Source organism: Festucalex cinctus, chromosome 1 (assembly GCF_051991245.1).
Source record: "Festucalex cinctus isolate MCC-2025b chromosome 1, RoL_Fcin_1.0, whole genome shotgun sequence".
In the NCBI taxonomy this organism is placed as follows: Eukaryota; Metazoa; Chordata; class Actinopteri; order Syngnathiformes; family Syngnathidae; genus Festucalex; species Festucalex cinctus.
Genome location: NC_135411.1, coordinates 56,900,963 through 56,927,420, shown reverse-complemented (window position 1 = coordinate 56,927,420; position 26,458 = coordinate 56,900,963). Strand labels below are relative to the sequence as shown.

The 26,458-nt window shown below is 40.1% G+C and overlaps 1 protein-coding gene across 3 annotated transcripts in view; it reads right to left on the bottom strand.

The window, feature by feature from the left end:
- Positions 1-284: 284 nt before the first annotated feature.
- pde4a (phosphodiesterase 4A, cAMP-specific) overlaps positions 285-26,458 on the bottom strand; it is an 82,812-nt gene continuing 56,638 nt past the window's right edge. For 2 of the 3 annotated variants that reach the window (XM_077496439.1, XM_077496449.1), the window contains exons 5-15: positions 25,772-25,821; positions 23,978-24,090; positions 15,860-15,953; positions 15,549-15,712; positions 15,305-15,403; positions 13,115-13,279; positions 12,915-13,014; positions 10,587-10,741; positions 10,382-10,504; positions 7,546-7,728; positions 285-4,531 (exon numbers count right to left, since the gene is read on the bottom strand). In XM_077496439.1, the coding sequence (XP_077352565.1) occupies positions 4,016-4,531; positions 7,546-7,728; positions 10,382-10,504; positions 10,587-10,741; positions 12,915-13,014; positions 13,115-13,279; positions 15,305-15,403; positions 15,549-15,712; positions 15,860-15,953; positions 23,978-24,090; positions 25,772-25,821 (1,762 nt within the window). In that variant the 3' untranslated portion in view covers positions 285-4,015. Of the gene's footprint in view, positions 4,532-7,545; positions 7,729-10,381; positions 10,505-10,586; positions 10,742-12,914; positions 13,015-13,114; positions 13,280-15,304; positions 15,404-15,548; positions 15,713-15,859; positions 15,954-20,422; positions 21,795-23,977; positions 24,091-25,771; positions 25,822-26,458 lie in introns of those variants that run through there. The other variant, XM_077496456.1, reaches the window with a different exon arrangement.

The window sequence follows — 26,458 nt, the reverse complement described above, 5'->3', positions numbered from 1 at the left end:
ATAAGGACATTCATTCATTCATTAGACCAATTGTGTCCAATTTATGTTCATATTGCACTTTTTCCTCTGCAGGCAGATTGTTATAGTAGTCAAATGACATTTTATCACATTTTGAAATCAAAATAATCCCAATAAATCAAATTAGAAACACGATCTAAAGTCCAATGCTTTTCAATGAGGGTAGAGATTGTTTTCATCAAGTAAGACCGCCATGTTGTATTGTATTACTGTATGTAACTGTATTTTACACTATAAGACAATACAAACTACATTCAAAAGTGTCATTTAATATAAAAATCGACCTTTATTGTATTTCTAACACACTTTACAGTACCGAACAGTGAAATAAAAAATAATATACATATATACTGATATACTGTATTTTTTATTTATTTTTTTAATATATATAGGTATTTGCTTATTAAATGCATTTATTCACAAAATGACACCTCGGCTCTTTTAAGAGGAAAAAAACTTTCATAAAAATAATATAATAAAAAATAACCATACACATTTTACACATTATAGCGAGATCATTTACAAATATTACAATCATTTCATGTTGTTTTACCCCTTTTGTATAATTAGTCCCGCTTTTGTGAAAACACACGCACATACACGCACACACACCCCCACACACACGTGAATTAAAGCTAACAAAAATACTCTTTAGAGGGAGTCATTCTGCATCGCTCCAGCCTGACAGGCAGGCATTAAAGTTACTAAGAAAGAAGAGGAGGTGATAGTGCTAGAAATGGTCAAGTTAGATAAGGAGACACTTATTATCTTTGAACACGTCACATCCTGCGTGACTACAATATAGCCACTCAAGTTTTGAATTCATTCCCACGTGGCTAGTTGATAAGCGAATGGCTCGTTTTGACTCTACATTGTACAATGAGGGTTGTGATTTGGCCCCTTGGAATATCATCATTAATGTCAAAAGCACAGACCACACACACAACTTGAAACTCTGCCGCCGAGCCTGGTGAAATAAAGTGCTGGTACATGTATATTTGAATAACAAATAGTGACAGTACAGGCAAACTAGAACATACTGAAGAGGTGAAGGTTGTGGCCTGCAGTGTGTTTGTATTGTTCAATCATTTACAATGCAATATACATTATATACAAGAGTGATTATGCTTACACCTGTATCCACACCATGTGAATCTTTTTGTTTTTTTCCCCACCCACCAGCCACCTGAATGATATAAAAATAAACTGTACACAAACTGTTCAAAGAAAACACACTTCCTGTGGTTTCTTTTCATCATTTTTAAAAAGAATGGCAGCAATCAATCCACTGAATAACCTTATTATTAATAAGAAACCATTTGCTACAGTATCGTGTTTGTATGGCAATTAAATAGTAACTTTTTTTTTCAATATAGCTATATGACATCACAAGAAGCCACCAAAAAAAGAAATCAATAGCATTTACTGTAAGTGAACAGGCCAGTGCATATGGGAATGATGAATTGATGTTTGCTATTCCATATTCCCGTGGTTACACACACAAAAAGAAGAGCTTAGTTTCTGACCTGCAGAACCTGCTCTCACCAACTTTCATCATCTTTTGCTTTTTACCCTGTGAAAACAACACGAGTTAAAAAAGATGGACAAACATACATTGAACAACATTTTAGGCCTTCTTGTCCTCTCGCACCGCTGAGCAACTGCAAATAACTGATTCAAAAGCAGGGTACACACAGACCGATTTTTGACATTTAAAACAATTATTAATCACACCCAGAGGTGGAGTATCCCAGTCCAGAAACGCACACAAAAGCCACAGTTTGTGTTTAGCCACAGTTGCTTCTACTCAACAGGCAGGTAACAAATTCATTTACCTGCCGGATTTGATAGCTGGATTATCCACCTCTGAACACACCACACACATAATGATGTCACCACCACCATTCGAGTCTCTTCCCTATGCATACGTCTGTTGTAGTACCAAGACTGTCCTGTGAGAGGCAGAAAGGAGCCACAGACCATCCAGGCTGATGGAAAAGATCCCCCCCAAAATATGCTAGGCTAACTGTTAGCTTATTTGGTAACAATACAATACAATGGTAAACTCATCATTTTTATTGTGATGAATGAACTGTGAGACATGTTAAACAAGCACTCAACAGAACCAGTTGCTCCTCTGTTTGTGTCTGGCCGCAGCAAAGTTTCAGGTGGCATACTGATTGGCTAATGTTACGTACCACTTCACAATCACAGAGTCCACGGCAGGTGGAACTCTGACCACAAACAGGTCTAACATTTCCGATTGTCGGGCCCTGAAAATTTTCAAGAACATCAGGGAGGAGATTCGTTATTAACACACTCCACACCACAGGATAATCGGTCAGCATCATCTTTTCGATACATTGGATAGAATAATCTCTTTTTTGCTGCTTTTGATCGGAAAGGCGCGACTAATGCTCAATCCAGCCCGATTATCGGTATGTGTGTACCCTACTTAAATGCTCACTAAAAGATGATTCCATCTACGTGGTAGCTGCAATGTTGTGATTTTGACAACAAAAACATTCTTATGTTGGTCAGAGCACAGCCAAAACATACTGTAAATAAATGACCAACGCAATGAAACAAGCATACAGACATAATGTAAATATAGTAGGATATCTGCTATATTCCTTTATGTATAGCGACAAGTATAAATCCTGCCTCTGACATTAAGGCAAAAAAATATCAAAAGGAGACCTTTTTTTTGAGGCCACCTCTGCCTGGAATTATTTTCACTCCTAAATGTATAATGTAAAGTGGACGTGTTCGTGAAATGACAAGTGGTAGTGGTCTGACATTAAAAAACAAAAAACAAAACAAAAGAAAAGATCTACAAGAGATTTCCAGACGAACATTCCTGAATTCCTTTTCCTATAATCCTCACTCATTTACTTTGGCGATCATCATATGAGAGGACAAAAACACAGTTCAAGTGAGCACGGCACAAAATTGACCCGTTGATGGCATAATAATCCCACCCCCCTTCCTTCCACTGTTAAATAGAAAGTAAAGGCAAAACGTATGCATCAAAGCATCGCATGGCTTATTGTAAGAAAGAAATCAAAGATGGTCAGCGATTGTGGCGGCAGTCGTGGTGGTGATTGCTCTGTTATACCAGGAGAAGAGCAACAAAGGAAGACTTGACAGCTTAAAACATGTCACCATAGACACACCACAATAGCATGGACAGTAGTTTCCACGAGAGACAATCAAAAGTAAGAAAAAAAGCACACACACGCACACACAACACCTGTCCCACAATGCATTGCTTCACCACAGCTCTCCGCTCAGGAGGCTGGTGAGTCAGAAAGGCACAGAGCCATCTTCTAGCTAAGCGCTCTCCTCGTAAAGGGGTACTGGGCCCGGTTGGCCCCCCGATGTCCAAATTCCCCCACTGACGTCCAACTTCCTTATTTTTCTTTTCCGACAGAAATGGAAAAAAAAAATTAAAGTTGCTCGCTTTGCTGAGGAGAACAGTTCCTGTTGGGATTCTACTGAACATGAATTGCTAAAACGGACTAAACACTCCATTGAGAGATGGCTTTTTCCAAAACAAAACAAAAGATAAAAGAATCATTGTTAGCGATCCCTTGTGTAAATGCACACATACAAACATACAGTCACGTGTGTGTTTGCAGGAAAACAGCAGCCCAGGTGGTGGAGGACGGGGGGTGCTGCAATGCTCAATTATTCTGCATATTTGCATGCGTGCGCACACGTCGCATCGCAGCATTCAAAATGACTTTAGTGTGGGTTTATTTGTGTGCATTCCAGTCCCAGAGTGCTGCTACACCATCTTGTCCAATGCTCACTACTTTGCATCTACAGTTGCTGTGTGATAAACTCGTCTTCATTCCCTTTTTGAAAAATAGATTTAAAGGTCTGTATTGTCACTGCAGCGTATTATTAATGTTGTTCTTGGTTTGGCCTCGTGAAAGGATGAAAACGAATCCCATGTGCAAGTGCGGAGGGCCATGTGACACATGAGCAACACTCATGTGTCGTCGGCTTGCGAAGAAGAATCCTCCTCTTCCTCTACAGGACTGGTGTCAGAAAGTCTCTCCCTCTTCGACTCGGCCTCCAGTTCGCCTTTCAGCTCCTCGCCCTGCTCCTCCTCCTCTTCCATCGCCACCTCCTCGTCGTCCTCCTCGATGATGTCCTCGTTCTCCTCCTCTTCCTCCTCTTCTTCAGCCAAGACGTCCTCCTCTTCGTTCTCCTTGACGCCCTGGTCGCCGCCTTGCTGAACGTGGTTGGGGCACGCCGCGGCGTCGCCCTCATCGCACTCCGCATGAGAACCGTCGTCGAGGGTGAGCTCGAACTGGAACTTGTCCGCGCAGGCGTTGAGCTCCTTGTCCTGGCACACGGGAGGAGGCGACGGGCTCTGCGGGATGGTACTCTGGTACCAGTCCCTGTTGTCCTCCAGAGTGTCCAGGATGTCCTGGGCGTCGGGGTGCACCAGGTCCCCCCAGGTCTCCCACAGAGGATGGACGATGTAGTCGATGAAACCAACCTACATGCAGAGGGGATACATCTTGTTTAGGCCTGTGCCAACATTGTGTCCATTTTTATTGCATGTTGCAAAAGCAGTGATTTATTGACAAGTTGCAAACGTTTTACATGAGGTGCAATCGTATGACACGACACGAGGAAAGCCTGCGACAGGGAAAGCGTTAACAGTTCGACCACAGACATTTGGAGTAGACGAGCTGAGCAGTTTGACAGCTCATCTCATGTTCTATTGTTGAACATTTAATATATTCATTTATTAAAGACACTAAAGTGCACTCTAAAAGCAGTTGGGTCAACATTACCCAAATTGGGTCAAAAATGGACCACATCAACTTTTTGGGTTTATCAATTAACCCCCCAGAAAATTGTGTCAAATATATAACCCACAAAACAACCCAGCAATTGGGTTATTATTTAATTTGACCCAACATTTTGGATTAAATAACCCAATTCAATTGGGTTATTCAATTAACCCAAAAATCCCATCCAAAAAAGTGTCGCTTTGTGGATTATTAAAACTCTTTTACTGCCACACGTTATAAAAACAAAAAACAAAACAAAAAACAAAAAAAACAACCCCGACAGTGCCAGCCGATTTCGAACATTTTAACTCATCTTTCAAGGCAAACAGAATATTGTGTTTTAATGTGACAAAGGCTTTGATCATTCACATCATCCTTGAACACGTTCTATTTCATCAGAGTCTGTCTTGTTTCATTGTAATTCCATACATTGGCAGCCCATTGAAAAGAGAAGAGATACAATGCTGTCATTTGCTGGCCATAGTTAGTTGGTGTTTTTGGTTTCACAACTCAATGACCCGGCAGTGCTGCACTTAGATGTTGCATTGGCCATTGATAAAAAAAAAATAATAATAATAAAAAAATAAAAAATAAAAAATAAAAAATAAAAAAGAAAGAAAAAAAACGTAGTTGACGTCATTTAACATTTATGGCGGTATACATCGTGATTTTACTAAATGTTGGTGGTCGAAAAGTCAAAGAGTTTAATTTGAAGGTCGGTCCATTTTTGACCCAATTTGGGTTATTTTTTACCCATTCCCTTTTCAATTGTTTCTTTCTCAACTCAACTCAACTTTGTTTATAAAGTGCTTTAAAAACAGGCATTACTGTATACAAAGTGCTGTAGATGAAACAGAAATCGCTTGTGCAGTAAAGAATAAGGTAACAAAACAAGAAAAAAGCAAACATTTTTAAATGAGTATACAAGTTTTTTTTTTTTGTTTTTTTTTTTTACAAGTAAATACATTTTACATCAGTAAATTAATAAGAAATAGGCGAGTGAATAAAGAGATAAATAAATACATAGATAAATAAATAGATTAAACAATCAAATTCATACTCACCACAAAACACCAAAAATAACGTTAAGTCTCATGGTGCGCCAAAAGCCAAAAAATACAGATGTGTTTTAAGACGTGTTTTAAAAGATAAAGAGGGGGATTGCCTAATATTTTGTGGTCGGTCGTTCCAATGGGAGGGACCGGCAACAGCAAAGACTTGATCTCGTCTAAGCCCCCGCTTTGCCCTCGATACCTCCAATTGAGTCTGGTGTGCTGACCTGAAGCACCGGGCAGGTGTGTAGGGGTGCAAGAGCTTGGCGAGATAAGGTGGGGCAAGACCATTGAGAGATTTAAAAACAAATAAAATAATCTTAAAGTGGACTCTAAATTTCACGGGCAACCAGTGAAGAGAGGTCAAGATAGGTTTATGTGTTCCCTCTTCCGGGCACCAGTAAGGAGACGAGCAGCAGCATTTTGGAGACGCTTGAGGGAGGACTGGCTGATTCCAAAGTAAAGTGCATTACAGTAATCCAGCCGAGATGTAACAAAGGCATGGATTACCATTTCTAAGTGCTGCTGAGATAGGAGATTTTTTTTAGCCAGCTGCCTAAGATGTAAAAAGCTGGATATGGCAACAGCGGCAATTTGCCAGTCCAGTTTAAAGTCACTATCCATCGTGACACCCAGGTTTGAGGCTGTTGGCTTTAGATAGTGTGCCAGAGGACTAGTGTTGTTCCGATACCATTTTTTGGCTCCCGTTACCGATACCGATACCCAGCTTTTCAGTATCGGCCGATACCGATACCATACCGATACTTGAGTTTTTTTTTTCCTCAACATGAAAAAGCTGTCCTGCCATTGATTCAGTGCATTCAAGGGCCAATAGGAGATCTTAGATCGGCATGCAGTGAACATATATCATATATCAGTGAATGTTGTGCACGAGCAAGACACAAAATGCTGCATCCAAAATCCTATATTAGCATTGGAATTAATGGTATCGGCATGTTACTTGTGAGTAGTCACCGATACCGATACCACTGTTTTTATGTAGTATCGGCACCTCTGCCGATACCAGTATCGGTATCGGAACAACACTACAGAGGACCCAAGTCAGCAGGATGAGAAAGGCCACTGTTCCTTTCTGAAAATACAATAGGCTCCATGTTGGAAGACAATTGCTAAAAACGTGAAAAGACTGACAACTATTTAGTACTCACTTGTGGCGATAAAGCGATAAAACTTTGCCACCATTTCAGTTTTCCTGATTTTTTGTGGGGGTGTGGCTAAAATGGCACCATATGATGCACTTTACAGTCCCACGTGAGTCGCCCTTCCCCAGTAAGTATACAGTATAAGAGCTTGTGTGCCTTTATTTCTAACAGTGGTTAATTGCAACGTGCAGTTAGTTAACTAGCGATACCTACGCCGCAAAAATGCAGCTACACTTCGGATAGCCCACCGTTGTCTCAGCATGGGCCTTCATATGTGTTTTTATTTGAATGGAGACTTTTTAACTGCTGTCATTTGGACTCGATAACAAATAAGCATTAACAACGTAGGTGGATGACTATTGCCTTGCCAGATGACAGATCACTCTTTGAACAAACCACCCCAGCATGGACAGCATCTACCAGCTGGCCAGTGGTGCTGAGATCCAATCCGTACCCACGCACGGACAGTTGTACTGTATTAAGGACAAGATGGCTTACCTGACTCTTTTCCACCGAGGCGGTGTGTTTGTCGCACATGGGGCTAATCTCCATCCCTCGTTCCCTCTCCTTGTCGCCTTGCCTGAAGAACTCCTGCATGATTCTCTCCGTCCATTGTCGGTACACGGCCAGAGGCTTGGTGGGATTGCTCAAATCGGCGCAGTGCACCATGTTCCTCAACACCTGCACAGACACAGTCACAGATGCCACTTATCGATTCATTTGGGGGTTAAGTATTATGTAGTGCAGAAAATAATTTCATACTCGTTTTCAGAAATACAAGTCCATTTATCCTAATATCCTTTGGTGCTTGATCTCATTATGGTCACGGGTAAGATGGCCCAAATCACAGCTGTCTTTCAGCCTGGATTGGTCAGCAGCCAATTACAGGGCACATATGAACTAATCACATTTAGATCTACGGACAATTTAGAAACTTCTATTAATCTCCTAACTGGAGGCTGGAGCCCAGATTCAAATCCACAACTTCAGAAGGTTAAGGCAGATGTGCTAATAACCACTGATCCACTTTGTTGCCGTTTTCATAACACATCCCTTTTAATCACTTTCTAGCCACGATGCCTTGACCCACACTGGAGAACGAGGCCTATTCGGATTCTCAGAAACGCTCGCTTGATAGATCTACTTGTGTAACACGGCATACACACAACACTGCTCTGCTGACCTACTTTTAGCATTGGACAAAAATCTACCTTTGCGCAGACTGGGATGTCTGATAAAAAGGCTCTTGCCGTGCTCGAGTTCTTTGCTTTGAAGACGCTACCTTGTTATCTCCCCACAACGCACTGAGTCAAATGGGGTCAAAGCGCGTGTGTGCATGGCTGCCTGCCGCCTCCAGGTTGAGATGTCACAGTCCCTCAAGCTCGGCACAGACAATAACAAGCAGTTCAGTCTTTCATTAAAGTGCCGCCCCGCAATATGTTGACAAAGTAGATCAAACTCCAAATTGAAAAAGTGCTGCAGGGAACCAGATCAGGACCTCACAGCTGTCTCGAATCTTAAGGAGCAACCTCTTGTGGTTTTATAAAAACATTCAAAAAGGGCTTTTTAAAGTTTGAAGCATTTTGTCTTCACTAATAACACATGGCCGAGATGTCATTGTTTATAATACCATCTGCAGTGAGGGTTTCATGAAATAAAATGCTGTCAAATACAGAACCTTGCCTAAAACACTCACAAAAAGCAGGATCAAATCCAGCTAAAAACATTGTTTGCCGTTTCTTGCTTTTGGCTACTCTCTCATTGTCTAATTATATCGCATGCACTGATTCACAAGAAAACAGCCAATCAAAATGATCAATTGTCATCAAGACCGCATATTTCCACCCCTGGGGCCTCATTTATAAAGCTTGCGTACGATCAAAATGAGGCCAAAACTCTACGTACGAACATTTCTGCGCCAAAGGTGGTATTTTTAGAAAACAAACTGAACGTGAAACTTTACGCACCGCCACGTCAAGTCTGGACCTACTGTACGCAATCCGCACATTTTGGAGACACGGGAAAACAGCGACACAATCAGCTTTGTGGCGCATTTCTATTCCTCAAACGATATGTATGCTGGATGTTGGGTGATAATGTTTTGCAGACTTGCTCCGCCGTCTCAAGCACGCAGCGGGGCGGAAAGCTGCACGCAAATAAACATCTTAAACGGCCGTCTTCTCCCATTGATCACCTATCTTGAAAAAGCCTCATACAACAAATCACATTAGTGACAACTAATGTGGACACATACTGCACGCACTACATCATCGCGCCGCGCAACAATATGCGTCTATCGTAACTTCACCCGCCTGCCGCGCAATTGCCATTAAAGGCTAAATAAAACTACACAGTATATTGACACAAGACAATAAGGATAAAAATAATAATAAAAAAATAGCTATACAGTCTTGGTGCATCTTTGCTGCGTCGATAGGGTTTTGTCATCCAAGTACAAGAAAGAAATGCGCACGTGAGTCATAAACGTTCACAATGCGATCCACGCAGCCGTGATTTTGGATGAAGATCCACAAACAACACATAGGGAATATTAACAACAATAATAGGGTGGCCTATTGATCGCCCAGTTTTGAGACAATTAAGTAAGTCTGAGTAAAGACAATAAAAGTGTAAGCGGTTAAGGAAATGGATGGAAGGATGGATTATTTTTTATGACTATTATTATTATTATTATTATTATTTATTTATTTATTTATTTATTTATTTATTTTCCTTCTTAAAACAAAAAAAAAGTCTGCTACTGTGCGCCCTGCGGCGGCATTACCGCAATTCGTCCTGCTTACTTTTATTGACCCCTTCAATGAGGGTTTCAATGTACATCCTCTTTAAAAAAAAAAAAAAAATAAAAATATATATATATATATATATATATATATATATATATATATATATTTTTTTTTTTTTTTTTTTTATAGGACCTACTGTTCACAAAAAAATTCTGTGTACATCATGGTGAATTTAGCCTTCTTTCTTGCCTTTCATTGACCGTCCAAATTGTTTTGATTTGGTGTGCCAACATGTGCTGCTTATTAATACGCAGATGAGTTGATTTCCATTGCCAAATATGGGGTGAAATAGGCGGACTTGGGGCGGGAAAGGGCGTGGAATCTGCTGCGCACACCGGTTGGGATCGTGTGGCATTTATAAAGGGACCTTGCGTGCAGATTTGCGTATGTGTGTATACGCATGGTTTTATAAATCTCAATTTTTTTCTGCGTACGTGAGTTTTGAGTTTCGTTCGTACGTACTTTTCTGCGCAGGTTTTCACGCACAGTTTTATAAATGAGGCCCCAGGTCCGTCTCCCTTTCTCACCTGTATCCGATCAGTGTAGTGGTCCAGCAGCAGGACTCCTGAGCTCGTCACTTTCTTGGTTTCCACCATCGTCTTGAGGTCTGCCAGCAGGCTCATGTGTTTGGACATATCTGTGGCCAAAACCTGCATAGACACATTTTTATTGGTTATTATTAGCGAGAAAATTAAGTATTGGTGGTCATAAGAGTGAGGAAACAAAAGTCACCATATCAATGACAAGTTTTCTCAGGCTCTGTCTCTGCCTCTTGCTGAGGTTCTGGAAGATGTCACAGTTGTCCTCGTGAAGCAGCTTGAAGCCCACAGCTAAGTGATGGTTTTCCAGAACTGACTCGTCGTTGTACATCAGAGCAAGTTCGGAGTCTGTGGGACGTAACGGAGATGATTATTTTTGCGAGAATGTTTTGATTTCACCTTTTAAAGAGCATGGATCGATATTTGGCAACTGGCGTGGCTGTTCAAGATTGTGCCCGGAAACATTTAAATACAGTACCATGAAATTAATGATTATTTTAAGAATGCTGCTGTTCAGTTAAAAAGCATTACTGTATCTTCAAATGTTGTCATTGAAAAACAAAAAGAATACTTTGTTTTGTTTGGTTTTTGGTTAAAAGACAAATGCCTAAATTTAAATACAATTTACAGCATTTTGTATAATCCCTTTTAATTTTTCCATTTAAGTGCTTTTCATAAATACCTGTAAAGGGCATGAGGATTTTATTATGTGATGAATATGTGTTTTTAACAGGTGTGTTTGTATGCAGTAGTTCAATTCAAAAAGTGAAACTGTTATGCAAGATCTATGTAGTATTCCCACCAAACTTTGATAATAAAAATCATGTTGATTGTTCTGATGTGATATTTGAATTTCTTATGACGGTGAATGTAGGGTTTTTATTAACTGTAAGTAGCCAAATTAGGGAAAATATTTTTTGAAATTGAACTACTGTTTTCACACAATATTAAAATTTGATTGAGATGCACCTGTACATGCCGAACCGTGGTCCGTTTCTAGCTGTTTTCTGCACCTGCCCCCCATATTCCTCTCATAATATCCTAATATGGGTCATTTTAAAATTGAAGGACATTTTCTGTCCCTTATTTGTCAAACAATCCATGCACAAAATACAAAAACATCTACTCGTGTAAATTATATTTGTGATAAAATGTAACTGTAGGATTAACAAAAGTGATTACTGTACTAAAACAATATTTAAAATAGGAAATAGCTCTTGAAGAGTCCCCAAGATGGCTTCTTTTGATAAAAGATAAGATAAATATCAGATAAAATCAGATATGTAAAAATCAGCCCTTTATAGTTTTGTTGCTGTCTTCCTTGTGATAATTGTTAAATGTTTTGTTTTATCACAAACCATATTTTAAATAGACCAATTATTCTCTAAAGTTGTATTTCTAGATACATGCCAACCTTTTACAAAAACCTTTTACCTATCTAGAGGAAGAGAAAAATGACTCAGCATAAGTGACATCAAGCTAATTGCGCTCTACCTTAGGTAAGTAGCCATTTCTTCTTTTTTTTTTTCCATAATAGAGAGTGTTATTCCTATTATCACGAAAGGGCATTGTAATATAATTTTTTTCTTTATGTGAATAAAGTAGCTAAGTTTCTTCTTGACCATTTAGCACAGCAGCTAACCAGGGTTGGGGAATCCAGGTCCAGACATTAAAACCCCTAAAAAAAAACTAAAAAGAAAAATGTAAAAATATTTTTGTTCATGAAAAAAATCCCCAATAATGATTCTAAAAATGAAAACTAAGTGAAACTGCATTTTATATTTAACTGAATTTAAAAAATAGAGCTGTCAAATGATTACATTTTTTAATCAGATTAATCACATCTTAGAATTTTGATTAATCGCGATTAATCCATCCATCCATCCATTTTCTTGACCGCTTATTCCTCACAAGGGTCGCGGGGGGTGCTGGCGCCTATCTGAGCTGGCTCTGGGCAGTAGGCAGGGGACACCCTGGACTGGTTGCCAGCCAATCGCAGGTCATGATTAATCACTGACTTAAAAAGGTTTTTTTTCTCAACATATTTTGCCCGCTAAATTTGAAGCGCACCAGTTATGTGTTAATTTTTTCAACATTTAATGTTACAAGGACATCTTCAAAAATGTATATCCACTGCACACGCTCATCCTGCTTTTTCTAATCAATTAATTATTTGCATAATTTAAAATGGGAATAAATCACCTACGGCGTATGTAAACATATATTAAATGCGTTACTTTTATGCATGTAGTTATGTTTATTCCTCAAACTCCAACAACTACCTTTAACGTAACCATCCGCTGTCGGCTAAAAAGGATCATCTGCGGTCAAAATTAATAGTGTGATTAATCTGTGGTAATACAATGATTAATGCGATAATATTTTGTGATTAATTAATTAGTTAACGCTTTAACTTTGACAGCACTATTAAAAAACAAACGTCAAAACAAAAAATCCAAAATGATTATAACCCTGATTTGATATGTCTTCTGTCCTGTTATCCACATGAGTCCAGACTTACTGGTATTTATGAGGAACTGGTTGGACACTCCTGGATGGTCCACATCGTGGATGGCGGCCGCAAATAACGCAGCCAAAATTTCTAGATCAGTGAACACGGCCTGCCAAAGAATAAACAAATAACACATTGGTATCGCCTCCCTCCAGTTGTGGATATTACAAACAGTGACTCATGTAGCCATTAATTTTAGTCATATTTACATCTAAAGCGGGCGTTGACAGCAGTACATGTGTGGACTGGGTGACATCTGCGGCATGGAGGCTGTTGTGGTAGGCCACATTGGCATGGTAATGGTCCTCCAGCGTCATCACATAGGTGACAAACGTATCCACTGGAATCCGAAAGGTCTTCAGTAGATCGCGCTCCTGCAGCCGGGAAGCAGCCAGTGGTCATACATCATCATCATTGTCAACCTGTGTTGCTTATTGGAGCAAGTTTCTCATTTGTCTGGTCTGTTCTAGTTGTTACTTGCGACAATTATTTGAAGTTTCACCCTTTATATTCATTCTAAGGAAGTTAGCAGCTGCCTCTGGGTGTGTTTGGACCACAGTGTAGGCTACTGCAACAAATTCAATTTTAGGCTACACTTACTATTATGCTTCCTTACTGTGTGATGTTGACTTTTACTCAAATAAACGTTGTACATGAACAATTAGTCATTTATTAAATTACCATTTTGTTTTTACTTGCGCATGAACAAGTCCATACCCTATGTCATTATGGAGAAAGAAGTTTCAAGCATTTAGCCTACAAGTACATTTGAACGTATTTGCAAATACATTTATATGTATTTGCAAGTATGCGGTCTAAAATTGAAAATACATGCAATATACTCAATACACTGTATTAAATGTTGACTGCACATTGGCAGTTCAATGGCTCAGTGGGGTTTAACCAGTGGTGGGCCATGAATTTGGAACATGGGCCATCAGTATAGACTTACGCAACTTAATCCTACTGCTATCATGTCACAATTACCATCAATACAACAAAAAAATGCAATATAATGGCACCCATCAGTGTCACGTACATCATCGGAAGCTGTTCTGACTCAATATTTATCTAATGACATGAAAAGACATAACAAAAACATGGAACGTAAAACCCAACAACCACACTGTAAAAAATTACCACACATTCACAATAATTAACATTATATTTTAAAAGTAATTTGTTGTAATTTAGTTCCCCTGTAATATCCCAATGAATACCTGTAGAAACTACAACATTTTACAGACTCTAATTGTTATTTTACAGTAAAACCCTGCATTTAAAAAAGCCCTGCTATATCATAACAAGGCCTGTAATATCATAGCAACTCAGTAAAAAATAATGCAAGGATTTCACAGTATTTAACAGTATATTACAGCATAATAGTTTTATTCAAATATTCCTTCATAAATCACATTCCGTAACCAAACTCGACATTGAACCTGAAGACGCTATTTCCTTTTTCTCTGAGAGGATGACAAAGGCATTACCTCCAAACGTGTCAACATGATCATATTTTGAAGTTTCTTGCGTGATTAATGAAATAGAAATAGAAATAAATGACAAAGCCGCTACCCGCTCCGTTCAGTCGCACTGATGGGACCTTAGATCGGGAAAAATATGAATGATCAGTAAATGAGAGGAGAAATACTGTATTTTCTTTTGGTCCTGTTTGAGTTGTGACATGAAAACCAAATACGTCGTTAATGAATTTTAAACAAATTTGATGTTTGAAGAAAGTCATAAAAACAATCTTCTAAAGAATTCAAAACAGTACACAGCATACTGCAGTAATCTTACAGTAAAAGTCATGCAGAATTTAGGAAGATATTTTTTCACGAAAATTTTACAGTGCAGTTAAGTTAGTTATTACGTAAATGCATCAATGTGTGCAGGTTGCAGCAAACATGTTTTGCTTGTGGAAGTTGGCTCTGAGTTTGACTGACCAACCAAATAGAGGAGGGGATAAAAGGATAGCATCATCGAGGGCAAACATTCTGGCCCTGTAAGGACACATTTCAAATACGATTGGTTAAAACAGTTCCAATTGCCAAAATATTTTAGGTTAACATCAGACAGCAGTACTCATTCTTAGGGGCAGATTAGACTGACATGGCAACATAAGAAACTAAATCTGATTGGACCACAAAAATAAATAAATAAATCCAACATCAACAAAGACATATTGGAAGCATTTCCACCAAATAAAACATTTGTGTTGAGAATAAATTCATACAATTTCATGAAACAAAAAATATAATTTAGTTTGTAAAAGTTTCTTTTTTTCTAATAGCGTTTCAGCCAATATCAAAGGCTATTAGTTTGCACTCACAAATGGAAGGCTAACCTGGTATTACAAGCAAGTCAGCACTATTGCAATGGTGCACCGACTTCCTCACCTGGAAGATGGCAAACATGATGCAGCTCAGGGGTCTGTTATTCGAGAACTCTGCCACACGAAAGATATTAAGGCCCCACTTGTTCAAGTCATTCAGCTCCTGTGGACACAGCACAGCACACAATATCAAACACAATTATATATACAGACAGGAAATGAAAAAGTGACAACTTTTGGGAAGAGAGTTATGGAAATAAGGTAAGAAAGCGACATTATGGATGGCTAGTTTGCGCCCCTCCACTCACTCTGGCTAACGAGTCCTCGTGTTCAGTCTTAACGCCGAAGCGAGGCAAGGTGGAGTTTGAAAGGCTGGAACTGTGCGTGAGTTTCTTCACGCCGCTGATGTGACACATCGGCTTGTCGCGCTCCCTCAAGGTCGGGGACGGAATCTCCACCTCATTCTGCTTATCTGCCAGAGCAATTTCAGTCAAGTTATGGCGGCGGGTCGTTAGTTGCCAGCAGGAATTGAAGCTTTATTGTTATATGTATATTATGTATACGCCTTGGGTTAAAGCTACGAAGTAAAATGTAGAGTTTGTCAAGAGGGTGGGCTTACCTAGAAAGGTAGTGGAGATGTATTCGGACACCTGGTTCCCTGAGCGGCTCATCTCTGACAGATGGGATAACTCCCTGTTCAGCATCCTCTTGAACTAAAGAGAGGACAAACACAAGCGTTGTTCATTTGATTTGATGAGACTCACTCTAGACTAGACACAAAACCAAAAACCCTTCAATTACAATTAAATGTCAACTCATATTAAACATTAATATTGTAATGGGAATTGTATTTATGATATTTCTATACGGATCGTTGTTCCATTCATTTCTTTTGCTGTTGTTCTAATATGAGTGTTGCTCCACTCTCGGGGGTCACAAGGTTACATCTAGCTAGGTGTCTGATTATTATTCCAACACACAGCTTTGAAAAGGATTATTTTGACTCAAATAAAACTAATGCCTGTCCCATGTCCTTAATAAAGCACATATCAAATTAATAAGTCACAATAGGGCCGGGCAATTAATTAGAAAAACTGTACAACTTCTTGCCCATAAACTTGTTCTGGGTCTCATTCATAGCTTATTATTATCTTTTTTTCTTTGCTCCAAAAATATTCTCTCCTCTCTCTCAAATATATAGTTAACAAAAGACAAATACAATGCATACTCAGGTTATTATTTATCCTTTAAAGAACTCCCACAACATTGTCAATAATTGAAAAGGTGTACATTTTCATACAGGTCGTGTCCTGGATCTGATTAGATTGTGCAGATGCCAAATGCAATCTCCACTGAGTCTCTATCTATATCATATGCAAATATGACAACGAACACAACCACCCTTCTTTTGAGTCACATTTGTTGAATTCAATTATCATTATTATCACCACTGTGTCCTTATTCACAAAAGGTGAGAAAATCAGTTATGATTCATGACACTTATTTTTCACACAGCAGTGCAATGCATTATGATGGCCATGTGCTGATGTTCTGCAATAATAATCTGGTTTATTTTTCTTTTTTGCATTTTTTCCTCAAAGATGTTTGCAAACCTTAAATTACGTAGACCTTTTTTTTTTTATAAGGTAAAAGCAGAATGTCTAAATGGTGAATGCACAATGTAATGTCCTACTGACCAAACCCTCACACACAACATCTCTAGGCAACCCGAGCGAGCGGTTGCCGTGACGACTCCTTCCTCACAGCCAGTCACTTGAGCTTGATGTGAGCACCACGGCTTGCTTGGGTGACAATTCCAAAAGGAGAAGGAAGGTGCCTGTGACCTTTACCAAGGTCAACTCCCGACACCCTCCTTCCTTCCTTCATGCCTCTACCCTCGCGTTGTAAAACACCACAACGTCCTGAGAAGCACCGCCCCTTGCCCCCCTGCCATTTTGTTTACCATCATTCACTGATATCCCCGGCCGCGCAAATAGGTGCTCTGACAGGCTGTCGGACGGGATCAGGGAGTCCACGCGTAGTGGTCCTGGCCCCCAAACCGCCTCCCCTGTTGCTCTCCCTCGTGCCTTTTCCCTCACGCCGATGCTGTAACGCTGAGTCATAGCTGCCAACCGACACTCGCACGGCGCCAGGACAAACAACACTTCCTCTGACACTGACTAATGAAGCGAACGCTGTACAGACATGACACACACGTGCACAAACACAACGCAACAGCCATTGTGTCTCTCCTCTCATGAGACACTATATATACAAAATGGTTGTGTGGTGTGCGTATGTGACTGAAAACCACAGCATTGAAATCAATCAACTGTTGTAGTTCAACACACTGTATTTTGTTCAGGCTCAGATTTGGGATGAAAACGGGAATAGTCACCAATGTAAGCCCGAACAGTAAAGAGTCCACTGCAACCATGAAACTGGGCTTAAAACAACACGGAAGACTCATGAAATCAGGAATATTGGAATTGTAAAAGCAAAATTATCTGCCAGTAAAGGGGGAAAAGTTGACTTGGCAAGATTTCTTGAAACAAATTCCACGTTAGCTTATTTTAAGAGAACCTTACTCATAACCAGCAATAGAATCTCAACAGATTATAATACCATAAGACTTTTAAGTAATCATTCATGCATCAAGAAAACGTTGTCATTGTCCCAATAGTGTCCAAAACATTTGTCATTTGGTCAAAGCCAACTGTTAACTAGAGGTGTCCTCTGTCAGAGCAAAATTTGACCACAATAATGCTTTTCATATATTTCACTTGAATGAAATAGAACTTACAGTACAGCAAGGATCGTCATCCTTTTTGAAAGTGAGCTCTACTTCTTGGGTATTGATTAGTGTGAAGGGCTACCAATTTGATACACACTTCTGAAATAGCATATTAGCTCAAATTACCTTTAACAATAATTTTAGTCAGTGTTGATATTAATAATTAATAATAATCATTTTTTGTTGAAGACACTAGTTATTTTTCACAATAATTAAGAAGCAGAAAAATGTCATATACAACATTATTTTCATAAATCTCTGCCACTGTTTGCATTTTTTAATGATCCCTTCTACAAAGTACGACAATCCTAGAAAATTACAATGTTCTATCACTGTTACTTTCATGAGAGCCCCGCGGGATACTTGTGGTCCTTGTGGCCTACCTGGTGCCTGTGGACACCACGTTGGTGACCCCTGCTGTATATTGTGTTATTGGCAATTAGGCTTCCAACTACAATTTGAATATTTATTTAGGATGTGTAAGTACTGATACCAGGTAGCATATCGGGCCATTTTCTCCGGTGGCCTATTGCTATGTCGGGGTGTGGTCGAGGACCCAAATGCAGGGAAGCAGAGCAAGGAGGCAGAGGAATAGTCCGACAATGTTTTAATAAACAAAAACCTGGAGGTAAACAAGGCACTGGCCGGGAAACAAAAGCTACAATGTACGAAAGGTAATGTAAGGCAAAACGTGGCGAGAACAACGAGGCACGACAGCGACACCAGAACAACAACAATGGATCGACACAGACAGAGGGGACACACGAGACTAATGGTGCATTCGAGGATGGTCGGAAGTCAGACTTTTCCGACTGCAATACAGGAAGTGTGTACGGGAACTCGTACTCGGAAAACCCACTTGCGAATTGGGGGAAAAAAGTACCCCGACTTCACCGATGGAGTACAATGTGACGTCACTCTACAATGGCAACCCCTTTGGAAACACAAACCGTAAATGGTAAAACACAATGTACTCAAGTATAAAACTAGATAGCTTTCTTCATTCATTTTTCAACATAACTTCAAGTAACACAACAAAGCTCCCTGCATTAAATTATACAATGAACTACTGAACTGTATGAATTGAAATGCTAATGAAATAAGATAGAAACATTAAATGAAGCAAAATTGCCAGATGGCAAGTTTGCTGGAGGTCAAAGTGAGTTTTGAGGACCAAAATAAAAAATAAAATAAAAAATTATTACTAGCCACCATTTTGGTTGTTTACTTTCACCTCGAACGCTTTCAGGTCAGAACTGGGAAAAAACAACTTGGGTATATCCGATTTCCAACCATCCTCAAATGCAGCATAAATACACACACATTAATTGACATAACGAGACACAACTGAGCAAGACACAAGTGGCTGAGGCCACTGATTGGTTGACACATGAGGAAGGGCAGGCAAACATAGGTGGGCAGGATTACACTTAACGAGAACAAGGGAGACAAATGGATAACAAAACAGAATGCAGATCATGACCGAAACTAAAGTATCATGGTAACAAACTCAAACAAAACCTAAATCATGACAAAAGTAAATAGACTATGCAAAAACCCAACCCAAACCATGATACTACACCAACGATACTACTCTTGTAGCCATTTTATGATCAGAAATTAGAATAATAGAAAATTGCCAGTAATTTCATGCAATTGTTAGGAAAATTATACATTGGGATATCTACCGGTAAGTCCTGTGATTGGCTGGCAAACAGTTCAGGGTGTACCCCGCCTGCTGCCCTTAGCCAGCTGAGATAGGCTCCAGCACCCCCCGCGACCCTTGTGAGGAACAAACAGTTCAGAAAATAGATGGATGGATATCTAAGTCTTTCTTTAAAATGATCTGTAATTGTTTTGGGAGGGTATTTTTATGTAGCAGAAGTGAGTATTTGTGGTACCAGTATTTGCCATCGTATCAGTGACTACTCAAAATTTGAGTACTCTAACTGGGTATCGGTCAGGAAAAAAAGCAGTATCAAACATCCCTACTATTTATTATTTATCATCCGCTGTAGACCCGCAATTGTATACTGTGCGAAATACTACAGGAGTTGGTGAGAAGAAATATCGTAAACAAGCCATTTATGCCTAAATTGATTTGAGCTATTTACTGATACTGACAGATTTTAGTTTCTTCAATGTGAATATTACTCCTGTCAATAAATGGCAGACCATCATTGGGAAGTGACATTGAGGTAAAACCAACTCATGCAAAGCAGAGAATGTAAACAAAGTGTCTTCCCTCCCTGCAAATGCTCTCATGCTACAAACAATCATGAAGGCTAACAACAGCAGTTGCTAATGCATGGACAGTTGGTACACTTGATGATTCCAGCAATCAAAGACGGCCACTGCCAGGCCTTGTTTGCCCTCTGCGAGCCCTACCTGGTCCCACCAGCCGATGAGCCAGGGCCTGGAGCAGGTCTCGCAGAACAGGTCCACCAAGGGAGTCCTGCGCTGCGCCGTCGTCCCACCCCCCTCCAGGACCCCTCCGGCCGCCTCACCGAGGTCCAGCTCTGCCCCTGCCCTCCCCTGCAGGGGGCTGTAGCTGGAGGAGCGGGGCAGCCGGTAGCCCCCCGGTACAGGCGAGGGACAGGGGGACGGCGTGGGGTCAATGGCCTCCACCACACCCATGCTGAGGGTGACGGGGGGCTTGGGCCGCTGGCACAGGCAGGAGGTGCGGTAGTGGAGCGGGGTGGGAGCACTGCAGGTGCCCCATTGGCATGAGGGCGTCGTCAGGGTGCGTGGGGAGAGGCCAGGGCACTCCAGAGTGAAGGCTGCCCCGAGAGGGGGTGAAGGAACGGGGGCGGGGGGTGAGGGAAGGGTGCCGACTATCCTGGCCTACATGCAGCACCCAGACACGGTTCCAGTCCAGCCTCAATGTGAGCTCAAGAAGCGGGGCCCAGGAGCCCCCCCACGATCTGGTAGCTGTGTAGACTACATCTTATCCCATTTGGTGATCCGGCTGACCCAAATGTCAAGCCGCCGCTGCAGGGTTGAGGAAGACGGGAGCGGATAGAGGGAAGATGGAGGTAAACAGAGAGGGACCGTCTGAAGGGCAGATGAGAGGAAGAGGAAGATGTGACGTGAGCGAGACGGGCAGGACGAGGGATGCTCGACTGACAAAAAAATAGGACAGTTACACGACGGAAGCGGACGAGATGGGGAGATGGTGACAGCAACGCCACAGGGTGACCAGGGTACCGAACAATGGCAAAGGGGGCAGCGAGAACATGGGGATGATGGCAAGATGAGAGAATAAGGAGGGATGGGTAAAAGAAATCCGGGACAGTTCCTTATAGCCACGGTCTGGAAAAACAGGCTCCTTCTCCCTGCGTCGACAGCCCCTCCCCCACGGTACGGCTCCAAGAGGGCCAGCCCAGTCCTCGTAGCGGTGGATCAGCCCCGGTCGAGCCCGACGTCCCGCTGCGTGTCACTCTGAGCCCCACAGGATGCCGGAGAGTGATCCCCGCCGCCGGGCAGACGCTCCTCCCTCCTCTTCCGATGCTGTCGCCTCTAGCGCTTATTTTTCCCCAGGATGCCCTAGACGGCTCTCGCAAGCTAATCAGGCGGTGTGGCTGCACGCGCATGCACGTGCGTGCCTGCGCCCGCTGGCTTCTGCTGGCGGCCCCAGTACGCATGCGTGGCGACACGGCGTGTACGTCTGTCGAGAATGTGTGTCTGAGAGAGAGAGTGAGAGACTGAGTGGGAATACAGTTGTCAAGTGTCTCCATGTTGGATCGCTGTAGGTTGGTTGCAGCACACATCCTCTAGTTTAACCCCCAGAGAGACACTAAACGAGCGCAGAAAGACGCTCGACTGGATCCTCATTGTTTACATCCAGCTCTCAGCATGTTCCAAATATGAACAACGCACTGTAAAAGAACAAACGGTGCCTGTCGCTTTAAGATGGAACACTACTACAAGAGCATTGCCTGCGATGTCATTGGATCCCGTGCGGACCACATGGCTTGTGGTCAGAATGGCGAGCCAATGACGAAAAGACAGAGGCAGAGCCTGCTGCCGTTCGATAGCAACCAAGGTTAGAGCGGAGACATCAGCATCAGGACCACTACACCTCCCGCCACCACACTCATGTCCTCGCCACCCACAGACCATCACTAGTCCTCCCTCGTTGCTCAGTGTGTGCGCACTCAAGACGCTGCGTGCACACGCTGCCATGCGGACGTAGTAAAGCACAATATGCCACACATAAGAGCTGTGATTCCCAGCCACTGATGTATATTGACAGGCAGGACAATTAAATGCTATTCCATGGCACAAGGTGCGTAAACCATCAGATTTTTGTAATCTAATTTAATGTAATAATATTGGGCAACTTGGCTGCATGAAGAACATTGAAAGATAATACAGTGGAATTTCTTAGGTTCAACACTCGTGCAATGTTTACTGGAAAAATATGCCTTTAAAAGGCGAGTTTACCGTTTTAAAAAAAATAAAATCACTATTTGTTAAAAAGTGACAGTATAAATGTGCACTGTATATCACATTATCTACATCAAACTAACCATAGTACACTAGTACAAATAATCTGTCAAAAATATTTTCCTTCCCTAGCCATGTGCTTCTATTTGGGTTTTTATTTATTGTTTTAATCACTTTGCTCAACCAATCACAATCAGAAAGTGTGAACGACGCGATGTCAATTGGATGTGCGTTGGTGGTTACAACTAGCCGGTCACCGACACACTCCCACAACGGCACACTGACCTGTAAACTTGTCATCTTAGCTCAGACTACAATATTATAAAATATAAAATGCCCATCTCTCGCTCACTAACAAGTGGGTATATACCAAACAGAAGTGAAGAAGATTCAGAAGTGATGGGGAATTAGCAACATTTCTGCTCAACAGGTACATTCATCACCTCGTTTTGTTTTAAAATACATTCAAAAAAAATTAATAATACAACTTAAAAGCTTATAAATCAGTAACAGTAACAGTCTATTACAAATAAGTCAGGCCCCCAAACTAGCACCCGTGGCTAATGTCGGCTTGTTTATAGTGCTAGCTTGGTATTGCTAACGCTGCTACTTTGTTGAAGCAGGATGTGACAGTATTCGCTGCAGTTATTTATCACAACTACACACTTTTATAATTGTGTGCCATTATGAATGTAAATGTTTGAGGTACAACTTTGGCCAGAGACTTTGGGCTCAAATCGCACAGCAATAGTTCAGTTTATACATCAGCACTGTGATCATCGAAAGGTCAGCTTTTGGTTTTGTGTGCCTTTGTCTTTGCTACATTGTGGGGTCCATACACGCGTGTTATTCCAGGTTAACTACCATTGTGGGGACCGACTTGAAATTGTGGGGACGTTTTGGTGGTCCCCACAAGTTCAGACCTCTTTTTGAGGGTCAAGACTTGGTTTTAAAGATTTGGTTGGAACTGGGTTATGGTTGAGATTAGGGTAAGGAATTGGGCTAGGCAATCAATTTGATGGTTGAGGTTAGGGAAAGGCATTATGTCAATGAGAAGTTACCACGATGATACAATGACAAAGTTTTTTAAATTTAAGATTTGGGAACAACATCGGAGAGAAATAGTTTTTTTTTTTTTTTTTTTTTTAATACACAGAACAAGTCTTTAGGCTCCAACTTACTGGTGACCCTAATCAGGACAAGACCTACATGAAAAGGGATGGATGGAATAAATCTGAGGTTGACCAGCGTCTGAGCAGAGACTGCGTTGAAACTTAGACATTCCATTGTAATTCATTGCTACAGGGTTGGAAATAATTCCACTGAAACTAATTTCCGCATGTAAAATCGGCACCATTTGCTTCCAGTAATTGTTAGGCACTTTGGTATTTTGCTATAAAGATGCACATTGAAAGAGGAAAGGCTCGAAGGGGCCGATTGGGCCTCATGTCTAATATGTCGTGTCATGTTTGTGTTGAATGTGCAGACGAGCACCTTGTTGGAGGCCATCTCGCTGACTGAGCGGTGAGTCTGAATGGTCTCCAGCTGGTCCAGACACCAGTCCAACTCTTCCAGTGTCTCCCGAGCCATCTGCTGGTATGTCTCCTCTGGGGGGTGCACAGGGAAACACAACCATTTCAACAAATATACAAATTAGAATATTGTGGAACACTACAGTACATAAATCATAATAAAAGTGACTCTATTCAATAGATACAGTTTCCGACAATACTCAAAAAAATTGAGCTGCATTTATACAAGGGATGGATTAAAAAGCAATCAAATAATCGATGTCAAATCGAGCTTCCTTTTCAAGCCTGGTATCGATTCATAAAACCATGAATACATTATTTTAATACCTCCTTTTCCCGTAAATTCATAAGAAAATAGAATTTTAAAGGTCATTTTTTTGTATCTTACTGATTTCTTGAAATTTACTGTTCACATGAATTTAAAAGTATTTCTTACATTTAATTGAGAATCTTTTTAATTTATATTTACAATTATTGAATTAGAATTCTGAAAGTATTTTCATCTCACCATGCTGATGCTAATGTTTGTGTAACACATAAGTGATTATAACGTGTTACATATAAACTAAATCATTTAAATGGTTACTGCCTCCGCAAAATTTAATTTGGAATTTAATGTGTTTAGAGTTTGATCATGTCCTTGATATTTAATTGAATAAAATTGATGTTCCATATGTAATCAATATCGGATTGAATTGAAGTAATTCGAATCGGTAAAATCGGTAAAATCATTGAAATTGAATCAAATTGAACTCTTCTGAATCGAAATTGAATCGATTGATAAAATTAGAATCGATACCCAGCCCTAATTTATACATAGACAAGATTTTCAGTGTGCACCATTGAAAGTACACGACTGGTACACTTCATTAGACACACCTCAATCTAACGAGGCCCAAATTTGCTGAGCTGTGCCTAATTTTGTCCCTCTCATGTAGGTAATAGGAAAAACATCTGATCATCCATCTATCCATCCATCCATCTATCCATCCATCCATCCATCCATCCATGCATCCATCCATCCATCCATCCATCCATCCATCCATTTTCTAATTTTCTACACCGCTTCGTCCTCACAAGGGTCGCGGGAATATCTGATCAAATAGTAGCAATAATTTAACTTTCAAATAGTAGCAATAATATGAATTTGAAAAATATGTTCAAATTGACTTAATACAAGTACAATGTTACAATGATGACATCCAATGCAAGGGATGGATTGCAAATTTAGGTATAAAAATAAAATAAAATAAAACGGTTGCTCTTTCCATTAAGCACATTGTAATTTATCTGTGAATTGTAAAAGTATGGTATATTGTGAATATTTGTCTATTATTTTTTCATTGTCAATTTTATTTTGATTAATTTCATTTTGTCTATTGTTTTAATTACTCTTGTTTTTATGAAAAGGTATGAGAAGCACTCATGTTTTTATGTTGTATCTTTAAGTATTTTTATTTTAACCTGTTTTTTTCTTTATTTTGTTTGTTTTTTATTAGCTTTTATTGTTAATATAATACTATGAATAATAATAATAATAATAACAATAATAATAATAATAATAATAATAATTTTAGCTACAAAATATTTCATTAAGATGTATTTTTACACTATATTATTATTATTATTATTATTATTATTATTATTATTATTATTGCTCATTATTTATGTATGTATGTATTTATTTATGTATGTATGTATGTATGTATGTATTTATTTATTTATTTATTGTTTTTGATAATATAACCTTACTTACCAGAGAGGGTTGCTTGGGGAACGGTGGGTTGACTTGTGACGGGCGACCTCCTGTGGACAAAAACATTATTACGTCAAAAGCAGAACCGCACGCTGCTGCCCTCTGTCGAATTTTGACACACCTTTCACCATGAGTGCAGCAAACGCTTTTGACACGAGACGCACTCATGGGTTATTTTCACACGTTGCCACCCTCTTAAAATAAGGCCTAAGTAATATTTTGACAAAATTATTATTATTATTAATTTATTAATTTAGCCTTGAATATCTTGTGAGGATGTTGGGCCCCGTCTGCTAACAGATCATTAAAATCTGACCCTGATTTATTTTATTTTTTTTAATTATTTATACATCAGTATTTTGTTCAGTTTTTCATGTTTTCTGAAAAACAAACATTAAAAATTAACATTATTTTAGGATATGTAACTCATTCCAATGGGTCCACAAAACTGAAATGCTCAATCATAATTAAAGCTTTAATGAGGTCCTTCCCCACTCCCAAAAATATACAAAAGTGTTCTTGTTATGTTTGAAATATTATAAAATAAATAAATAAATAAATAAAAAAGTCAAAGTGTGAACCGTGCTGTATGCTTCAAATAGCCGTCAGCGAGGCGGGAGGCATTTTCAGGACACCGCTACATAATTATAGAATGCTGATCATTCTGCTGCATTGCCTTATATATCA